Source organism: Megascapheus bottae, chromosome 6 (genome assembly GCF_031878675.1).
Source record: "Megascapheus bottae isolate mThoBot1 chromosome 6, mThoBot2.hap1, whole genome shotgun sequence".
Classification (NCBI taxonomy): domain Eukaryota; kingdom Metazoa; phylum Chordata; class Mammalia; order Rodentia; family Geomyidae; genus Megascapheus; species Megascapheus bottae.
The window spans coordinates 64,138,167-64,159,468 of record NC_143514.1 but is presented as its reverse complement, the minus strand read 5'-3'; the positions used below and the strand labels follow the sequence as shown (position 1 = coordinate 64,159,468).

Below are 21,302 nucleotides of genomic sequence, written 5' to 3'. Positions count from 1 at the left end.
ACTGAAGTAAACTTGGTACTAAGAAACATGACTCTTAATACTGGTATTTTCTAGAATACTTAAAAGGATTTTGAAATGTAAAATCTAGAATTATACATTATCTTACTTGTTCCATTGGGAAGCCAAGTGAAATTTATACTTTGAGGTCTTGGTAGATGAATCAACGTCTAGCAACGCTTTTGGTGGTACTGGGAATTGAACGCAGGGCCTTACCCAAGCTAACCAAGTACTCTAGAACTTCAGCTAAACAATAGGCCCTTTCATATTTATTTTAGTTTTTGAGATAGGGTCTTGCTACCTTTTCAAAGCTAGCCTTGAGCTGGAGATCCTCTTGCCTCCCTCTTTCCTTTTAGTTGGGATTATAGTCATGTGCCTCCATGCCTGGCTTACATAAGCCCATAAAGATGTACACATTTATATAAGCTTTGTAAAAAGGAGGTGGAAACATTAATATTTGTTTATAAATTCGAATTTTAAAAATCAGACGACAATGGAAAATGTTACTGAAGGAATCTATTTATCAAGCACAGGAAAGTGCCCATAATATAATGTTAATTGTGCAAAAGCAGACCAAAAACTAGCATATAGAATATAGTTCTATATGTTAAAAAAAACATTCATTCATTTAGTGATGTGTCTACTAATCATGTGCCCTGCATTAGGATTATGGGAAGTGTGGCCCAGAAGAAACAAGTTCAGTAAGTAGGTCCCTGGCCTTAAGAGGCAGGGGACTGAAATATTTCTAATTATTCTTGCACGATGAGATTATAGATGAATTTTGTTTTTTATTTATTTATTTTTTTTGGCCAGTCCTGGGCTTGAGCTCAGGGCCTGGGCACTGCTCTTGGACTTTCTCAAGGCTAGATCTCTACCACTCGAGCCTCAGCACCATTCTGGCTTTCTTCTATGTATGTGGTACCGAGGAATCAAACCCTGGTCTTCGTGCATGCTAGGCAAGCACTCTACCACTAGGCCAAACTCCCGGCCCTGAATTTTGATTTTTAAAATCTGTGCACCTGTACTTTCTAATTTGCAAGAATGAACACACCTACATGCAATTGGTCTTATATCTAATTATGGAAGAAAAATAAAGAGCTGGCATGTAATGCTCAGGATCCCCTGTCTCCTGCCCCGTTCCATTCATTTTAACGACAGATTTAAGTGATTACATTGTAAGAATGACCCAGCCACACAAGCCATCCTCCTTCTAATAAACATGCAGATTGTTTCTGAATCACATTTGCTTGGCATAGATTGGCAGTCTATCGTGTGAGCCATGCACAGATACCTTTGTACCCAGCACCTGTGGGGCTGAGCATTGTGTTATTCCTTGTGCATGCATCCTCCCCTACTGGTGAAATGATGACTGCCACCTAGTGGCAGAGACAGGTTAGGAGCGGTATTTAACAGCTTCAATAGAACTGAACCTGTTGAGTCTAAATAAACACACAGGACTTAGAGAGTTCTGGTGGCTTTGACATAAGGACTCACAGGGAGCAACTTTCCCATTGAAACTCTGGTCCTTTGTCGTATAAGGTTTGTCCACCCCACCAACTCAACAACTTCCTCAACAACTCAAAATCTGGAGTCTCCCATGGCTACTGGTCACTTTGTGACAAGTTTCTTCCAGAAAACAGTCCTATGGGTGAGAGACTCTAGTTTTTGGAGGGTGACTGACCAGTTAGACAGTCCTCCAGTCCAGTTAGACAGCTTTCTCTAACCTGGAGACACACACTGTGCCAAAGAAAAACCAAAAAGATGGGGAAAAAAATCTATTTCTGAGGCTCCCAGACTGAGAGGTCCCAGATCTTTGCAAAACAACCTCCCTTGGGAAGAAGAATATTTGGGGAAAAGAGAGGGGGCTAAGAAAGGGTCATGGGGGAGATCATATGTATGAAATGTCCCAAGGAAAGTCATCATTTGTAGAATTACTATACACTGATAATATGTTTTAAAGCAGTAATCCCCAGGGGACATTTGTGTCCCAGGGGTGGACAATGATCAACAAAACAACTTCTGCATAAAAGCCCACTGGTTCCCTATCAGCTCAAACCCTTTATCCCTTCAACACTAGTTATCTGGAGATGAATTACATGCCCAGGGCACCAGGAATCACCAGCAATTATATTCTGTACCCAACTTAATGTCCTCCATACTAACCCTCCCCCACGCCGCGCATACTACATCTCAACCTTCTTCATCTCCAAAATCTTTCCCAATATCTAGACCAGTAGAATGTGCCTTTGAAGAATGCAAACTCAATTTCCTATTGACCTTGGCTCAATTTAATTAGGAAGATAAATCAGATAGGGAGTTAAAAGCCCAACTTGAGGTCCAGTCTCGGCGAAATAGATTTCTCTTTCCTTTTTTAAAAACATCCCTGGGTAATTTCCAGTCTCATATTCCTGGATTTTGGTTCACTACTCAAATGATAACAATGGCAACCCTTAAGAGTTTTTCCCTCCCCTTATACTTTCATCTCTGCCATTCTCAATTGATCTCAGGACTGTGGAGATGTCACCAAATGAGGAATGAAGAAACAGAGTGCTAAATGGACTTGATTGAGGTGATCCTGAGGTTAGGAATATGGCTGTTTCAATTTGGGAGCCTGGGCTTGTCTCTTGAGGAGGCTGGAAGTCTTACCAAAGCCCACGGGCAGTGCAATCTTCCACGAACAGTCCATATTACTGGGGTAGTTGCCTGGAAAGCCGGGGCTCAGGATCACCCCTTCCATCTCTTCCACAGCTCCTCCACACTGCGCTATGACAATGAGACATGATGGAGTCAGAACAACATTAAGGAGAATGTGGGGTCATGACAATGTTCAGAAGCTTCCCCCCCTACTAGCATTAAACTTTTCCTGAGTCACAAACTCCTCTGTGAAATCAAAGAATCTCTTTAAAGATGACACGCAATTAAGAATATGAATCAAGGGGGGACACATATCCTAAGATGCCCAGGCGTCCACAAGTTACGAACTCTCCATCTTGAGTAGCTCTTTGCAGGTCAATACCCTTAGCATGGACAGGTCTGTTCCAAGAGCAGGATTAATCATTACTAATCAATCCTATCTGCCTTGCCCAGTCAGTGCTTCTAGGACTGCTGCAAAGGACAAAGAAAGGAGAAGACTGGCACTCATGGGGTTTGTGGCAGGCATCACACTCTCTCCAAATGTAGTTTTAAAATCTGGTATCAGAAATGGTATTCAGATGTCTGTTCTACAGGACACTGTGGTAGCCAGCTTAGGTTCACCAAGAACCCTCCTTCAGAAATGAGTTCAGCCAACATGAGCCAACCATGAGACTTGTATGAGTGTCAGTCAACAACATCAGGAGCCTCTGAGGTCATTTGTCTCAGAATATAGGGTTGGCATCCATGGCAGCTAGTCTGCTGATGACATCAAGCCCATTTTATCAGTAAAGATTGTGAGAGCAGAAAAGGACTAGGCGGCCCTGGGTGGGGGCAGGGAATGGTAAGAGGGGAGAGAATGCCAGGCGGCGGGCAAGCACATTCTAGAGGGATGGTGACTTATAAGTACGCCAGAATGGAGCAGTGTGACCACGAGTCCCTTCTGGTGGGACTATGGACAAATCCTAAATGCCTCCTTAGCTTAATTTCTCCCAGCTGCAAAGTTATAGCCAATCACAGCACCGATATCAGGGTGCAGTTCTGTGGGGATAGAGAAAGCCCTGGAACAGGGCAGACGTATGCAGTAAATGCTCAACCCATGGCAGCAGCTGTTAAGATGGTTTCCTTGGGCAGGTGTTTATAACATGTACTAGGGATAAGAGCCTCATCCTGAGCTGTCTACTACATTTCTGACCTATTCTGCACCCTTATGTTCAAGTGCCTCTTCCTTGAGGTCAACCTTGAGGGGTCAACTTGGCATTTTAGCTATTTTTGACTCTTGCCAGAAGAATGATCAATCAATCCCTCAAGAGGGGAAACACCAGGCCTGGAACAGAGCAGATACTCATTAATTTTTGCTTTCTCCTTGTTTGACATGAACAAAAGTCTCCAATGTGGGTAAGCAACGAAACCACTCCAAACCTTCGTCCCACATAAAATCCTTGGCATTCTTGGTGGATCTGTCTGTCCCATAAGCAGGGTGTGTCCCAAGTGTTTAGAAATGCCCAGTGGGGTTTGGTTAGTTGTCACTAGTCATCCTAAAATCTTCAAGTGGGCATAGCTCCTATACTTTTCCACTTGTGGAGGAGAACTCTCCGAAGTCATGATGATTTTGAATATGAGAGATAAATGATCTGTCGGAAACTACTGCTGACTTGGAACAAATTCAGAACATCAAACTTTCTTCTGACTTGAACTCTCCACCATGCCTCTGAGCTCACATCCCTTCCAGAATGGATTAGGGTAGGCTGAGAAATCTAGGCTTTCTTACCAATACAGAGTGGAGGAGGGTAGTTCCAGCGACGTACTGTTCCAGGCATGCAGGAGATGTGGGCATGGCCCTGTAAGTATCAGAAACAAGGATGAGGTAGGGGCCTACTTGTACACAGTTAAGTGTCTAACTCAGAATAAGGGCTTGTTCTGGGGGCTTGTGCTAAGGAACAAGATCTACAAAGAAATACAGATCCACTGTAGAATGTGAGGTAAGGCAGCCAAAAAGAGATTTTGAGGAAAGATAATTATTAACAACCATTCCCAAAGAATTCTCATTACTAAAGGTTGGCTAGTGAGATTCCTTTAATTATTAAATTCCCTCGCGGCCTTCAAAGGAAAATTAAAATTTCCTAAAGTCCAATCAAACTCAGCTTTGCAGGAAAATATCTGAAGCTGGCTCATGTCAAACTGTTAAACCTAGTAAAGTTTGTCTTCTTCATGAACAGCTAGCTCCAGGAGGGGCTAATGGTCCCCAGGGGAACCGAGGTCTGCTCCTTCAGTGACTGCAGCGCTGCAGGTTGTACAAGGTTGGCCATCATCTCTTGGGGGTGGGGTGGGGTGGACACCTGACTCCCATCCTGGGGTTCTGCCAGAGGGGTACCTGGAGAGCATATCCTGGCTCACACTGGAAAGAGACCACATCGTTCACCAGGTAGCGTTCTCCAGTCTTCACTCCATTACTGGGCACAGCTGGTTCAGGACAACTGCTCAGGCCCACCGCTGGACAAGACAGAGACAGAAGATGAGGAAAATAGACAGGCCTGGAAGGTCAAGGTAGTAGGAGGCCCGAGGGACAGGGAAGGGACATCCAGGCCGGTACTACCCAACCTCTTTCTTTACCTCATAACACACGCACGAAATGTCTGTATGACACACAGGGGAGGTCAGACCCAAGCTCCTTGTTGCAGAGCTTCAGCCCCTTAGAGACTGAGAGCCTTGCTCATCTATTGGGCTGAAAGCCAGGGACCTTGGCCCTGGCTGTAGATCCATGAGTCTCAGAAAGTGTTCTTTGCATGTCACTTTGCCACTGGCTCCTAACTTCCTTTCCCCTTTCTTGCTCTAAGGAGACAGCTCCTGTCTTAGACCCTGGGAGAGGGACTATTGGAAGGCAAGAAGGGCAAGGAGTAGGTATAGGTTGGATACGTTTATGATGCTCAGGTCTCATGTCAAGTCTTCCTCTCTGGGACAGACCATCCCAAGACAACTTTGCCAATGGATCAGCCTCTTTGCTGTCTTATTTCTGGGTTTTTGTTGTTTGTTTGTTTGTTTTTTTCCTCAAGGTCAGGCCGAAGGGTATGCATGAATGTCATGGGTACTTCACTTCCCACGTTCAGTGCAGGCCCTTACTCACTGACAAACCTAGGCCAGACTCCTGTTATCCTTTGCCCTAATTCACTGCTCTCCCAGTCCATCTACCCTCATAGGCAACAGATGTCTCTTAAAATGTCTTTTAGTCGTGGCCTTCCTTGCCTGCCACTCAGAATCCAAGCATGTTTAAAATATTGTCCATATCGCTTTTCAAGATCATCTCTATGCATTCTCAAGATCTCCTGTACTCTTCCTTCTTGATTTTTCAAATTCATCCAGTCCTTGTTACATCCTTGGTATTGTGGACACTGCTTTGCTGTTTAATCTGTCTGAATTTCCTCCTCCTCCACCTCCTCCTCCTCCTGGTCCTCTTCTTCCCCTCTTGCTGCTACTCACATCATTTTTTTCTTTGGCCAGTCCTGGGGCTTGAACTCAGGGCCTGAGCACTGTCCTCGGGCTTTTCTCAAGGGTAGAGCTTTACTACTTGAGCCACAGCACCACCTCTGGCTTTTTCTATATATGTGGTACCGAGGACTTGAACCCGGGTCTTCATGCATGCTAGGCAAGCACTCTACCACTAGGCCAAACTCCCAGCCCCTACTCACATCATCTTTGAAGAAGCAGCGGCCACTGACTACGTCTCTTTAGCAAGGCAAGGTTTGTGGGTCACATGCCTCAACTTGGACCTTTAAAGCAGGTCTTTACTCTCATGTGAGGACATGGGTCAAGCGTGATCCAGCCACGTACTACTGAACACAGAGCAGGATTTCAGACTCAGCTCCATCTGATTCAGTCTGCCAACAAGGAGGCCAAATCCTAAGGCCACAGTAGCTTATGCTTCTCCCATCCCCTGCTCTCCCTGCTTCCCCTTCTGTAGTCACCTTCACCTTGAGGACTCACACAGCAAACAGGAGTATGGTGTCTCCTGGCTGGGGCCTTGTGATTCTCCTCAGCCTCATGGGATCCCAGCTACATGTGTGCACACTGAAGATACAAGAACGAAATCTCTGTGTTGGTGAACTATGTGTGGTATGCACCTCTGCAGGGGCAAAGGCCAGAAGGCATAGGAGGAAGCAAGTATGTGACCAAACCCCGATTGTTTACCAACTCCAAAGCGTACTTCTCTCCTAGGAGCAACAGGAGAGGAGGGTGGAGGAGCCAATAAACTGTGTGGCTGGCTCAGAGCTGGGAATCTGCAAGAGCCCAGGAGTTTGAAAGGGGGCATCCTCTGCCTTGCACTGGCTCCCTGGGAAACCCCCGTGTGCCTAGAGCCTGCAAGGGGATAGACACTCAGGGGAAAAACAAACAAGAAAGAACTGGCCAGTCACCACCAGCCTACCTACTACTTGTGCAATAACTGACAAGTTCAGGTGCCATATTCAGAGATGAGACTCAGATAACCTATTTTTATTTACACAGAATGAAGTCTCGAATTACACATGGCCATGTGGCAATGTCAGGTATAAGTACCACGTGTCCTCCATTTTAACCAGGCTTCCACTTGTATAATCCAAATCCTACCGACACACTGGGTGACGATTCCAGAATCGTCACTCAACCTCTGCATAAAATTTCTGCAAATATGTGAATATGATGTTTGGGAATGAACCCTGTTAGGGTCTATGTCCAAAACTTTAGTAGCTAAGACAAAAGACCCTGAGATCAGTATTAAAATCATCATCAAGTCAAATCTGAGTACTTAACACTAAATAGCTCTCACCTGGCCTCTTTCTTAGTAAACAAACCTCCATATTTAGCTGGGTAGGCATAACTATGGTATGTGATGACTGTCACTAGAAAGATAGTAAGCAGATGGAGCGGGAAGGGAAGAAGGGAGGAGACAGAGAGGACAAGAGTGTACTGGGAGAAAAGCAGAATAGGGAAGAAGATGAAGCCAAAGGGAGAAAAAAGGGGAAGACTAAAAAAAGAATCCTATTTCACTTTCTTTTATTCTGTGCAGCTTGGTTTTATTCATTTAAGCTTTGCTTGCAATGAAGGAAAATGATTTGATATCATATATAATCTATTACTTTTGAAAGTTATTGTTCCATTTCAATTTCAATTAAATAAAAATTACATATGAATCACAGTATTAGATGTGACTTCACTGTATCCTTCCAGGAGCTAATGGACCATTGCAACAATAGCCTTTTCTATCTTCTGAACCCTCTGAAGATTATCAATAAAACATAACTACAGAGTCTTGTAAATTCAGGCCCCAAATACCCCCAGGGCCCACTCTTTTCCCCAGTTCTTCCCATCACAAGGGGACAGGACACGAGATTCACCAGCTTCTGTGAACAAGGAAAACAGGGAAGGAGTAAGTTGTTCCTAGGAATGAAGCATTAGAAGAACAAGACTAAAGGAGGGAGAAGAAAGAACAAATGACAATTCTATAGAACACCTAAGGATTCAAGTTAAAGCAACTGAATAAGAAAACAGATCTGGAGAGAACTAAGAAGAGAGAGTAAAAAGGAAAATGGGATTATTCAAGAAATCTGGGGTTATTTTACTCTATTAGTTGTTAAACCCTAGACAGCAATGGGTGAGAGGGTCTCGGAGGATCCCGTGATACCTTCTACCCCTCAGGATTTTTGCTTTAAGATGTCCCAGCTCTGTCCCACAAAGTGCAGTGTTCAGCTTTTTAGGTGATGAATGTTCTGGGAACCATTTGGTCCTCCCTCAACTACCTGGATAAAGCTCCAGATGGACATCTATATGACAACCAGTGGTGACTTCCTCAGATCTCTGGCGCCATTTGAGCCTCCCATCTGCCACAGGCTCATGTTGTCACAGATGACTGGGCCAACCTTGGTTTCCGGGTCCTTCGTGCTAGTCATTCCAAACACAACTCAGGCATCCCCTTCTGCAAGGCTGTAACTGGATTCCCTCCTTTCAATTTCTTTAGTGTACCATGTTTTACTCACATGGTATATACCATGTTAGTATACTATCATAGACCATGTTTCACTAACATAGCTGTTTCTGTGTCCATCTCTCTTCCTAGGCATTGTGCTTGTGAGGATAGGTCTGATTCACCTTTGCTCTGTGAATATCGAACACAAGACACAGAGCATTGTAGGACCTCATTGCCCCATTATGACATTTGCTTCTCCACCCACCCCAGGTAAAAGTTACTACCCTCTACTTTGAATCATTGCTCTATAATCTAACACATCCACAAAAGCAGCTTTGATGCTGTGACATGGCTCCCTGTATGTCTACCTCTCTCTGGAGGGAGAAGATTAGGAGGGAATAGACCCATCCCTATCCTACCCAATCAGAGCAAACCCAGGACAGGATGTGACAGGATGTTGCTGCCCACCCACTTCTTTCTACCCCCAAGTGGAAGAAGGCAGTAGGTCAAACACTCATACAATGGAGGCAGTACCCTTGGATACTTGTTTATGCTGCAGAAGATGCACACCCATGCATCTTTATGTTTAGTCATGGGCTGTTTGGATGCAGGAAATCAGGAAGTACAGGTCTGAGACTGGAGGAAAGAATCGTGTAGAAGAGGAATACAGTTACCAATGAGAGAAGGAACTCTGAAGACAACTGCCTCACTGAAACAGGGATCTGAAAGGCCAGCTTGGAAGATCTGAGGGGGAGACCAACCCCATTTTCATATAACCCAAATTATATCCTGGGACTGAGGCCAATGACCCAGCCCAGTCCTATTTCTAAAGTGGCCACAAAAGGAGCACAGTGGCTTTATGTGTAAGTTTGTCACTGGGAGGACCTGGACCTTCCAGACTTGCTGTTTATACCAGCTTGAAGGGGGTTCAGACACACTCTAAACCTTACCATCTTCCTCTGGGTTGAGTGGGATGGAGAATACAGACTAGTTGAGCCCTGTTCAGAGTGTGCAGTAGTGGTCATCCTTCCCCCCGCCCCCAGAGCCCTGCCCACTGCATAATCTCACTTTTGTATTCCAAGTGGAAGCCCGCAGCAGACACACTGATGTCCGAGTAGAAGTGAAGGTAGAGCTGATTGGAGGTACTGTTCAGAAGGGCAGGCACAGTTGTTCCTGGGTAAGGAAACGAGAAGTTATTTAGGCATGACCTCTCTGGCTCAGCTCCCCCCCCATTCTTCTTGCTTTTGATGCTTACTAACATTCTCTTCCTAGGGTTCCCCAAGTGCGCCCAGTTATCAAACTCACAAAATACCAAATAAGCATCCTTTAGGGTGTGAGGAATCTAATGGACAAGGTAGAGGAGAATCCAAACTGTTCCCTGAAAGATAAACAGGGCCGTAGCCTTTTGCCAGCCAGAAGATGAGCCTGTCAGGGAATCTGTGAGTTTGGTTCACTTGCAGCCACCTTCCAAATGATGCTGACATGCATAATTGTCTGGGTAACCGAGTGGTGTAGACAGTTTGTTTGGGAGAACATGACTCCTATTTATATCTCAGCATTATGGAGTTTGGGACTAGCAGATTCAGATGATTGGTTTGGCCACTGAGCAAAACACACCACAGTCAGGCAAAAGCTCATCACTGAATGGGCAATGGTATAGTCACTTGGGAAAACAGTTTGGGGTTCTTAGAAAAAGTTAAATAGTGATCATATGGTACTTCCATTTCTAGGTATATATCCAAGAGAACTGACAACAGATGCTACACAAGTACTTGTACATGACTGCTTATACTAGCTTTCATCATAATAGCCACAATCTGGAACCAATCCAAATGCTCGATCCATGATTGGATAAACAAAATATGTACTATCCAAACCATTGCTTGGTGAACTTTGAAGATGAGATGTCAAATGAAAGAAGCTACACACACAAAACTGGGGCAGTAAAGAGAGGGATAATGATTGGAAGGGGAATTTGGTTTCTGTGTGTGTGTGTGTGTGTGTGTGTGTGTGTGTGTGTGTGTGTGTGTATTGGGGCTTAAACTCAGGGCCTGTGATCTAACTTGGCTTTTGTTGCTGTTGTTGATCCAGGCTGGTTCTCTGCCACTTGAGACATACCTCAAGTGGTTAAGAATATCCAAATTGAAGGTCTGACTCATGTGGCAGCCCAGAGTGACTTTCAATCATGATTCTCACATCTCAGCCTTCTGAATAGCTAGGAATTCAGCCATGAATCACAGGTACCTGGAAGTACTTGATTTCTTTTCAAAGTAATAAGTAAGAAAATAAGGTTCCGTAACTTGTCAATAGTAGTCTGTGAATAAACTGAAAATGCACGGAAGCACACACGTAAAAATGATGAACTTATGTCATATAAATGATCTCTCTACCACGTGCTGCTGCTGCTGCTGCTGCTGCTATGTTCCTCACATTGAAGCCCAGGATGCCCCAGCTTACCTGAGAAGCTCCCGAGCATCGACACAGTGTTGTCCGCACCGTCGAACACTTCCAGGGAGTCCCAGTTCTGCTCAGTGACAAAACTGATGACTTGGATCTGGGAAGGGAAATGCACTGAATGGTTGGCATCCCTCCCTCCCTTCTCATTGTTTATTTAACTTACTGAGTGCCACCTTAGAGCCACAGTATCCTTCTACATTCTTTTCCCTAAACTAGATTCAATCTCTACCCCCCACAAGTTCAGTCTTGGGGGAAAGACAGATGCGAACTAAATAATCATAAGGCATTATAAGGCATTTTGCAAGGTAGAGAACAGGGAACTGAAATTCCAGGAAGCGGAAATGTTTTGGTCCAGCTGACCTTCTCTTCACCTCTGGAGTATTCACAGGGTTTCTTCACTTCTCTGGCTCAACTGTGAGACGTGCTGCAGCAAGGAGCCAGCAACCCACTCCTCACAGGTCAGGTGTGTCTAGCTCAAGTCCTGCTTGCTCTCTGTTAACCTGTGTGCTGAACTAGGTGGGTGGTTGGTACTCCACACCTGGGATGCCTCATCTCAGCCACAGGAGGAGAGCCAGGGCTGGCATGTCTCCTTCTGGCTCAGGGTTCAGCCAACAGCTAGGCCCTGTGGGCATCCATTTGCCTGAGGTTCCTCTTTGCTCCTACCTGGATGCCAGCTCCTTCTGGAACCATGATCTTCCACACACAGTTGAGGCTGTTGAGGTAGGTCTCCGGGAAGCCGGGGGACAGGATGGTGCCCCTGCGTTCTGTGAGGTTGCCGCCACAGGGCACTGGGAGGAGAGACTGTGGTCAGAAGCTCCTCCTGCATGGCTTCGTGGTTTCTTCAGGAAAGCCTCCCCAGATTCTTCCCCCAGGATCCTGCTGAGACTCCTCCTTGAGCTGGCTTCTCCTTGCAGGGGCCCCCACTTCTGTTCTTAGACTCTCCTATGTCTTGTTCAACTCAATCATCCCTCAGGGACTTGGACCCCAGCTTCTCCTGCCACATGCATCCCTCCCTGTTTCTGCCACATTTGTCTGGATAGATGAACAGCTTGGCCTCACAGGAATATCACGGGCTGGGAGGAACTGCTATGTACCTAGGGGCCATTTGTGGTGCCTCTCCTGCTTGCGGCCCTCCCTCCCTCACTTCTTCCTCTCCCCCCCACTTCCCTCTACCTCAGTCCTGGTAGTCTAAGTTCTCACCCACACAAGTTGGTGCTGAGACATTCCACTGGGCCAAAGCCCCAGGCACAGGTAGGCACTCGATTTCTGGGGACCCCTGCAGGGCATAGCCGGAGTTGCATTCGAAACGAATGATGGCCCCCACGGAGAAGTCACTGCCCAGCCTTTTGCCATAGCGGGGTTCTGGCACCGAGCTGCACTGTGTGGCACTGGTTCTGGGCACCGCTGCAGAGGACAAGGGCACTGAAGGGCAGGCCTCACCCCTGGAAAAACTGGCCCAGGGATACATGGGATAGGACTGAAACAAAGGCAGTCCCAGCCCCCCTGGGAACACAGAACACTTCCCCTCAGGGTGGGAGTGATGCTCTGCTGGGTGAGGCCCATCCATTTTCTGATATTTAGTTAGATACACAATGCTTGGAACCTGGGCCCAAAGAATATGGCTGTTCTCTTGGATAAGGGGGAGGTTGGAGCCTTCTGGTAGATACCATGATGCTCTAAGACTTAGCCTTTTTGGGCCAATAAAGAATGGAAATAAAGATTGATTATCTACTTGGTACCAACTACTCCATAAAATATCTTCTTTTTTTCCCTAAACATGTTTTATTTATTAATGCATTTTAAACACTCTTAAAGGAATGCACCACAACAGTTTTTGTGTTATGCTTTGAAAAAAAGTAGGCCCAGAAGTACCTTACCCAAGAATACAAAATTAGGAGGGGTAACAATGTCCAACAAGAAATGTACTCACTACCTTACGTGTGTAACTGTAACCCCTCTGTATATCATGCTGAAAATAAAACTAAATAAAAAGAATACACAATTATAAGTGGTAAAATCAGGATTTGAACCTAGGCTTATTCAGATATCGTGTGTTGTGTGTGTGTGTGTGTGTGTGTGTGTGTGTGTGTGTGTGTGTGTGTGCCAGGACCGTGGCTTGAACTCAGGATCTAGAAACTGTCCTTTAGCTTTTTCCAGTCAAGGCTGGCACTCTATCACATGAGCCACTTTGGGAGTTTTGATTATTAACTGGAGATGAGAGTTTCCTGGATTTTCCTGCAAAATCTTCTTTTAATCCTATCAATAATGTATGAGTAATACTCATTTCATATATGAGCAAACTGGGACTCTAAAACCTGGAGTAGCTGATGTCTACCTGCCATAAAAGCCTGTGCTTTTTTAAAAAGTTATTTTTATTGTCAAGGTGATGTACAGAGTGGTTACAGTTGCATACATAAGGTAGTACATTTCTGGTCATACATTGTTACCCTCTCCCTTACCCCCAAGTTATAAAGTTCATTTCCAGCATATTATCTTGTGAGTATCACTGTTGCATTGGTTTGCCCTTTGTCCTTTGATCATTTTTTTGTTCCCCATCCCTTTCCTAAATCAGATAAATGTATATACAAAATCTAGGGTACCAAAACCAAATACATTGTGCTTTGTAGACAAAACTAAACTTGATGAGAAAAGTAGTCCATTTAAGAGTGGGCATCCCTAGTTGTCATTTGGATTGTACCAGAGGAAGAGTTTGCTTCAGATTCCTTCCTCATTCAACACAGAATTTGGTTCAAGAAATGTCTGTTGAGTAAGCAAATATGTAAAATGCAATTGACTATCAGGGTGTCTTCTCATGTACTAGCAATCACCCCCAAACTTCTTGAGAAAGAGACTTAGATGAGAGGTCAAAGGCCCCTGGTTTCCTAGGTCATGGAGTCATTGAAGAACTGAGCTGGCCTTTGAGCCTCTAGCATCTATGTCCTACATACCTTGGTAGACAAAGTGGAAACCTCGGGCTGGTGCTTGGCCTTTGGCATTGAACTTAATGAGAACTTGATTGGAGGTGGCCAGGGGCAGTGACTCTCCTGCCAAGGTAAGGGATAAAGAGGGGACAGTGACACCAGCAGTCAGGCTCAGAAGATAAAATCCTGGCTGGAAAAAATGGGTAGCTAATGTCTACATTGGTACCACATACACAGAAAAAGCCGGAAGTGGTGTTGTGGCTCAAGTGGTAGAGCTCTAGCCTTGAGAAAGCTCAAGGATAGTGCCCAGGCCCAAGTTCAAGCAAGCCCTAGGACTGGCAAAAGAAAAAAAAAATAAAATATTTTCTCTTCCTCCTGTCCTCACTCCTCCCCCACACCATTTTTCCTTCCTTCTGTCCTTGTTTTCTTTTCTTGAAACTGGGAGTTGAACTCAGGGCCTAAGCACTGTTCCTTAGCTTTTATGCTCAAGGCTGGCACTCTCTCACTTGAGTCACACCTCTACTTAAGGATGTGGTTAATTGTAGGTAAGAGTCTTGTGGCCTTTCCTTCCCAATCTGGCTTTGAAGGTCAATCCTCAGATCTCAGCCCCTGACTATCTAGGATTACAGGTATTAGCCACTGGCACCAGGCTTGAAGTTTTTCAACCATAATTGTCACCAGGTTGAATCTAGCATAAGGAAGGAAGGATTTGAAATTACAAAATGCTACATAGGGATGAAAAACGTAAATATATGAATTGCTACTTTTGGATTCGAAAGCAATTTAGTAGTAGAGAAATTTGGGAAATTCTTCCAGAATGCCCGGAAAATGGATAAAGATATCAAAACAGCAAGAGCCAGACATGCCACATGGAAGCAATGAGGAAAAACCCAAAAGGCACATGTCAGGAATTCCAGAGACCAAAGGAAAATCAAAGAATCTAAGTAGAAGGATTACTTTGATAAGATTTTTAGGTACAACATGGAATAGCTTGCCAAGAGATCTGCTGAGTGATATGAAACCCCACCTTTACTGCCAAGGTACAGCCTGCTTGGCTGTTAAATTTGAAAAATTAAAAAAAAAAGCTGAAATTCATTGGGACAGAAAAGCACAGGTGACTTGTAAGGACAAGGAATCAGGATGACCCCACAGTTTGTTTGCCATACTAAAGATTGGACGATTGGGTAAATGCCAAGTAGTGGAATTGCTGGGTCATAGGGGAGCTCTATGTTTAGTCTTTTGAAGAACTGCCCTACTGCTTTCCATAGTGGTTGAACGAGTTTGCACTCCCACCAACAGTGTAGTAGTGATCCCTCCTGGCCACATCCCCTCCAGCATCTGTTGTTATTAGATTTCTTGGCCATTCTAACTGGAGTGAGGGGGAGTCTTAGAGTTGTTTTGATTTGCATTTCTCCCCTATGACCTAGCAATTCCACTACTTGGCATTTACCCAATTGTCCAGAAACAAGGACATACTCAATCCACTATCACAACAATGTTCATTGCAGCACTATTTACCATAGCAAAGATATGGAACCAACCCAGATGCCCCTCAGTTGATGAGTGGATCAACAAGATGTGGTATTTGTACACAATGGAATTCAATGCTGCTGCCCGAATGAATGATATCGCCCCATTTGTAAGGAAATGGAAAGACTAGAAAAAATCATATTAAGTGAAGTAAGCCAGACTCAAAGGAACATAGAAACCTTGGGCTCTCCTAGCAGAGATTTACAATAGAACAAAACCTGGATACATAAGGCCATATAGAATGACGCTAAATGAAAGGACCTCCAGGATATAGAAACAAAAGCCATATGAGTGATTGTTGTCCTTAATGTACTATGTTATCTCTCATCTCTTTTGCTGTCCCTTGGTTATCTCATATTATTACAGTATTTCACCTTGTTATCTGATATATTGTATATATGCGTATTTGGTTATTTGAAGTCGGATAGGGAAGGGAGGAAAACAAGATGAGGGGCGGGGATGGGGGGAGAGAAATGGGGACCAGGACATGAGAAAGGGTATCAATGTATGTGAAGTAATGCACCTTCTATCTGGTGAATATAATGTAACCCTTCTATTAATTACAATAAAAATACATGAAAAAATATGATGTGAAAAAGACTGGAATAAAGGGAAATAGTTATTGTCATAATTATGGGTCACACCCATAATCTGACCTATAATTTGATTTGCAATTGAGATGTCATATATGTGATATGTCAAGACCAAGGTGGCAAAAGGTACTGCAGTTACGTGTTAGGAAATCATGAAGTGGCAGGAATAAATTCAGCCAGAAAAGATGATTACAACTCTAGTATTACTAATGAGTTCAACCGGAAAATGCTGATGGCAAAGCTACTCCTTGGGGAAGACGTTCATAACTTAGAGATAATTATGAAGGTGATTAGCACCAGAGACCTAAAAAGACAAACAAAGACTTGGAAACTAGAGAGATGAGCAGACAGGACTGGAAAGGTGAGGTGGTAGAAGCAACACAGCAAGATTCACCTCCAGAAAGAACAAGGCAAGCTGACACATACCAGCCCAAATAGTTCACTGGTAAAATAAGGAAGTAATCTTTCAGAAAAGAAAAAGACTCAGGGAAAGTGAGGAAAGATAGATTAGAGAAACACAGATATAGAAACTGTTAGCAATACCTAGAGACACCTAAATATCACAAGTTAGTGAGAAACATTTAACATAACATGATATTTAACATGACGAAGACATCACGATGCATCAGATAGGAAAAGTAAATGAAAAGGCTCAGTAGTGTCCCTTAAGTGCTTTCCTTAACCCCAATGCCTCTTAGAGACAGGCACATGGCTCATCTACAGCCACACTACCCTGAACGCACCTGATACCACATGATCTTGGAAGCTAAGCAGGGTCCAGCCTGGTTAGTACTTTGATCAGAGATGGGCAGATGGTTCACTATTGCTTCAGGTGTGGTCTCACATCTGTCTTCTTCAAGTGAGTGTTCAGACACTCTCAGAACATGTTGACACTGATGTCTTAGGAGGTTTTTCCTTCCTTCCTTCCTTCCTTCCTTCCTTCCTTCCTTCCTTCCTTCCTCCCTCCTTCCTCCCTCCTTCCTCCCTTCTCCCTCCCTCCCTCCTCTTTCCCTCCCCCTCTCTTTCTTCTCCTTTCTGTTTCTATCGGTCTTACAAAACCATATCTATATATGGGTATATCCTTATATACCTATTTTCAACCTATAGATCATGTACCTGTACTTGTACTTCTGTATATCTATATATCCCTGCATGTCTGTCTGTCTGTCTGTCTATCTATCTATCTATCTATCTATCTATCTATCTATCTATCTATCTATCTATCCGTCCATCAGTTTTGGAAACCATCTTAGCCTGATTTATACCCTTGCTGGAGTATATGTGGGGATAGTGGTATTGAAATATTATTTAGAAAGAATCCTTAATAGTTGGGATTTGAATAATCAAATTCAATAAGATTAATTTAGTAGCTAATTGAAAGTTGATTGACTCCTACCAATAACTCCAGAAGGGAGAACTTTTACTTTCTGAGTTTCCAGATGAGGAAATTGGAGCTCTAGGGAGGTTAAGAACTGTGTCCACAGTCACTCAGGCAAGTGAGTGAATAAAGATGAAGCTAGCCACTGCAACTGCAAGCTCAAGTATGTCCCTTCTCACTACCTGGCCTCTAATACCCTCTACTAAAGAGAGCATGCACCTTGCTCAAACACTCACAGATGTCCTTAGTACGTTTTGAGATATAAATGAGAAGATCAAAGCAGAAATGTTATAGGCAATAGTTTTTTAGCCATTGGTGAATGAACATAACATGAATATAAAATTAATGCAATGAGGACAAAATTGGAGTTCTTGTATGTGGGGAGTGACATTCTTAACCACCTCCGTTGAAAAGAATAGCAAATAGCATGGGCCACTTCAAAAACAGCATGTATCAAAGTCTATTACAGCACGAAGCTCAAACTTCATACATTGCTACAAACATGCTCTTATTTCATGGGGAAAATAGCTAACCGACCTGTCAGGTTATGAAGTTAGAGCAAAAAGATCAAAATCATTTGAAGACACAAAGGAGGGGAGCAATGAGGAAATATATGCAGAATTTAATTAGAAAATATCAACAGACAACCCCTCTCAAAACCTCTGGTATAGCTGAGAAAAAATGGAGAGATATGCATCCAATGTTAAACATTAGAAAAGCAGGAGGTGCAACCTTTAAGGCAATACACTACCATCATAGTACATGATAGAAATTGTATGGTCTCACTTAAATTCTGGAATGAATTCCTTACTAAAAGATCACAGATCAACATTCAAATTAAAATAATGTACCCAAATAGACCAGTAGCCATGTAAAGGTATAAAAGGGAAATCACTGAAGAGGAGATAAAATAATGAAGTAAGTCTATTTGCAAATGGCATTGCTTCTTGCCTGGAGGCTAAGTTACCACTATTGGTGAGGGTTCACTGCTTCTGCAAAATGAACACAACAAAGATGTCAGCTTGGGATTTACTAACAAAGAACAGCTAGAAAATAAAATGTGTGTGTGTGTGTGTGTGTGTGTGTGTATGCTTGTGCATGGCATACATGTGTGTGTGTGCATGCTTGTGTGGCATATATGTGTGTGTGTACATTTGTGTGTTGCAATGCTCGTTTATATTAAAGCAACGACCAAAACTACTACAAAAGTCTACATGAAATACGAAGAAATGAAGTTGATGAAAATGAATACTACTTAAATGAAATGATAGCTCTCTCTCAAGTGCTACAAAGCAGAGACATACCACATTCCTGGGTGGAGAGAAGTGTTAATCTATACCTGTGAGTTCTCTTTAGTCTATAAGTTTTAAGACATTTCAATGCATTGTTTTAACAGGACAAAATGGTTTTGGATTTTATATGCCTATAAAAGTAAAGCAGTAAATGGTCAAAAATCAGAACAAAGAATGATGGTGGGAACTGACAGGACCACAAACTTAAAAATTAGTATCACATTGAATATATCTATAATGTTACAATAACTAAAACTCATGTAAGAATAAATATACTCTTGGAGAAATGGATGAAAAAGTCTAGGAAAAAATTTGGACTATCATCAAAATTTAGCATATGTAAATCTGTCACTTTGCAAAGTCTACTAGGACAACTGATAAACTTCAAATTGGTTAGTTTCTCTATCAAATAATAAAAATAAATCCCAAAGATATTATGGTAAAACAACAAAACTGAAAATAAGCAAGAGAAACCAGAGGAATATTTATTTGCCAAAGGAGAGAATTATTTTTTAAAAAGATTTTGATACCATGGGAAATTCAATTTTTCTGACATTAAAGCAAACCCTGAAGATAATTAAATGGCCAATGACAAACTAGAGGCAAAGGCATTTTGTAGTATATAATCTAGACAGAAAGCTTTTTAAAATTACTATTGCTTATAGTAACATGGGTCTCTTCTTGAGAGAAATAGACATGAGTTTGCAAAAAAAATATGTCTGGGCCAAGAAACACATTATCAAAAGGTTACCACCTAAGTGGCCATAAAAAGGGCAGATTAGAAAATGAGATAACCATTTTCACTTTTCAAACAGATAATTTAAAAAGTTTATTTGACTTGAATTTAGGGCCTGGGTGCTGTCCCTTAGCTTTTTTCCTTAATACTGTGTTCTATAACTTGAGTCACATCCCCACTTCCAGCTTTTTGGTGGTAAGATAAGAGATAAGAGTCTCATGAATTTTCCTGCTTGAGTAGCTAGGATATAGCTGTGGGTCACCATTGCCTGCTTAAACACACACACACACACACACACACATACATGCATGTGATATATATATATACATAAACACACACACATACACACACATGTGTGATATATATACATAAACACACACATATACACACATGTGTGATATATATACATAAACACACACATACACACACATACACACATACACACACATACACACACATACATACACGCATGTGTGATATATATACATAAACACACACACATACACGCATGTGATATATATATACATAAACACACACACAGACACATATACACACATACACGCATGTGTGATATATATATACATAAACACACACACATACACATACACACATGTGTGATATATATATACATAAACACACACACATACACACACATACACGCATGTGTGATATATATATATACATAAACACACACAGACACATACACACATACACGCATGTGTGATATATATATACACAAACACACACACATACACATACACACATACATACACACACATACACGCATGTGATATATATATATACATAAACACACACACATACACACATACACACATACACGCATGTGTGATATATATATACATACACACATACACGCATGTGATATATATACACACATAAACACACACATACACACATGTGATATATATATATATACATAAACACATACACACACATACACGCACGTGTGATATATATATATACATAAACACACACACATACACGCATGTGTGATATATATATACATAAACACACACATACACGCATGTGTGATATACATATACATAAACACACACATACACGCATGTGTGATATATATATACATAAACACACATACACACATACACACACATACACGCATGTGTGATATATATACACATAAACACACACACATACACACATACACGCATGTGATATATATATACACATAAACACACACACATACACATACACACATGTGTGATATATATATACATAAACACACACACATACACACATACACATACATGCATGCGTGATATATATATACATACACACATGCATGCATGTGTGATATATATACATACATAAACACACACGCATACACGCATGTGTGATATATATATACATAAACACACACATACACACACATACACGCATGTGATATATATATACATAAACACACACATACACACATACACACACATACACACACATACACGCATGTGTGATACATATATATACATAAACACACACACATACACACATGTGTGATATATATACATAAACACACACATACACACACATACACACACATACACACACATACACACATACACGCATGTGTGATATATATATACATAAACACACACACATACATGCATGTGTGATATATATACATAAACACATACATACACACATACACACATGTGTGATATATATATACATAAACACACACACATACACACACATACACACATACACACATACACGCATGTGTTATATATATATATATATATATACATAAACACACACACACACACACACACTTAGGTCTTGTGAGAAGACAG

At 42.4% G+C, this 21,302-nt stretch overlaps 1 protein-coding gene across 3 annotated transcripts in view; it reads right to left on the bottom strand.

The window, feature by feature from the left end:
- Csmd2 (CUB and Sushi multiple domains 2) overlaps positions 1-21,302 on the bottom strand; it is a 501,465-nt gene that overhangs the window by 73,568 nt on the left and 406,595 nt on the right. For all 3 annotated transcript variants that reach the window (XM_090335284.1, XM_090335282.1, XM_090335283.1), the window contains 8 exons: positions 13,972-14,067; positions 12,224-12,427; positions 11,687-11,811; positions 11,024-11,120; positions 9,635-9,739; positions 5,003-5,121; positions 4,400-4,469; positions 2,644-2,760 (listed from right to left, as the gene is read on the bottom strand). In XM_090335284.1, coding sequence (XP_090191410.1) covers positions 2,644-2,760; positions 4,400-4,469; positions 5,003-5,121; positions 9,635-9,739; positions 11,024-11,120; positions 11,687-11,811; positions 12,224-12,427; positions 13,972-14,067 — 933 coding nt within the window. The remainder of the gene's footprint in view (positions 1-2,643; positions 2,761-4,399; positions 4,470-5,002; positions 5,122-9,634; positions 9,740-11,023; positions 11,121-11,686; positions 11,812-12,223; positions 12,428-13,971; positions 14,068-21,302) is intronic.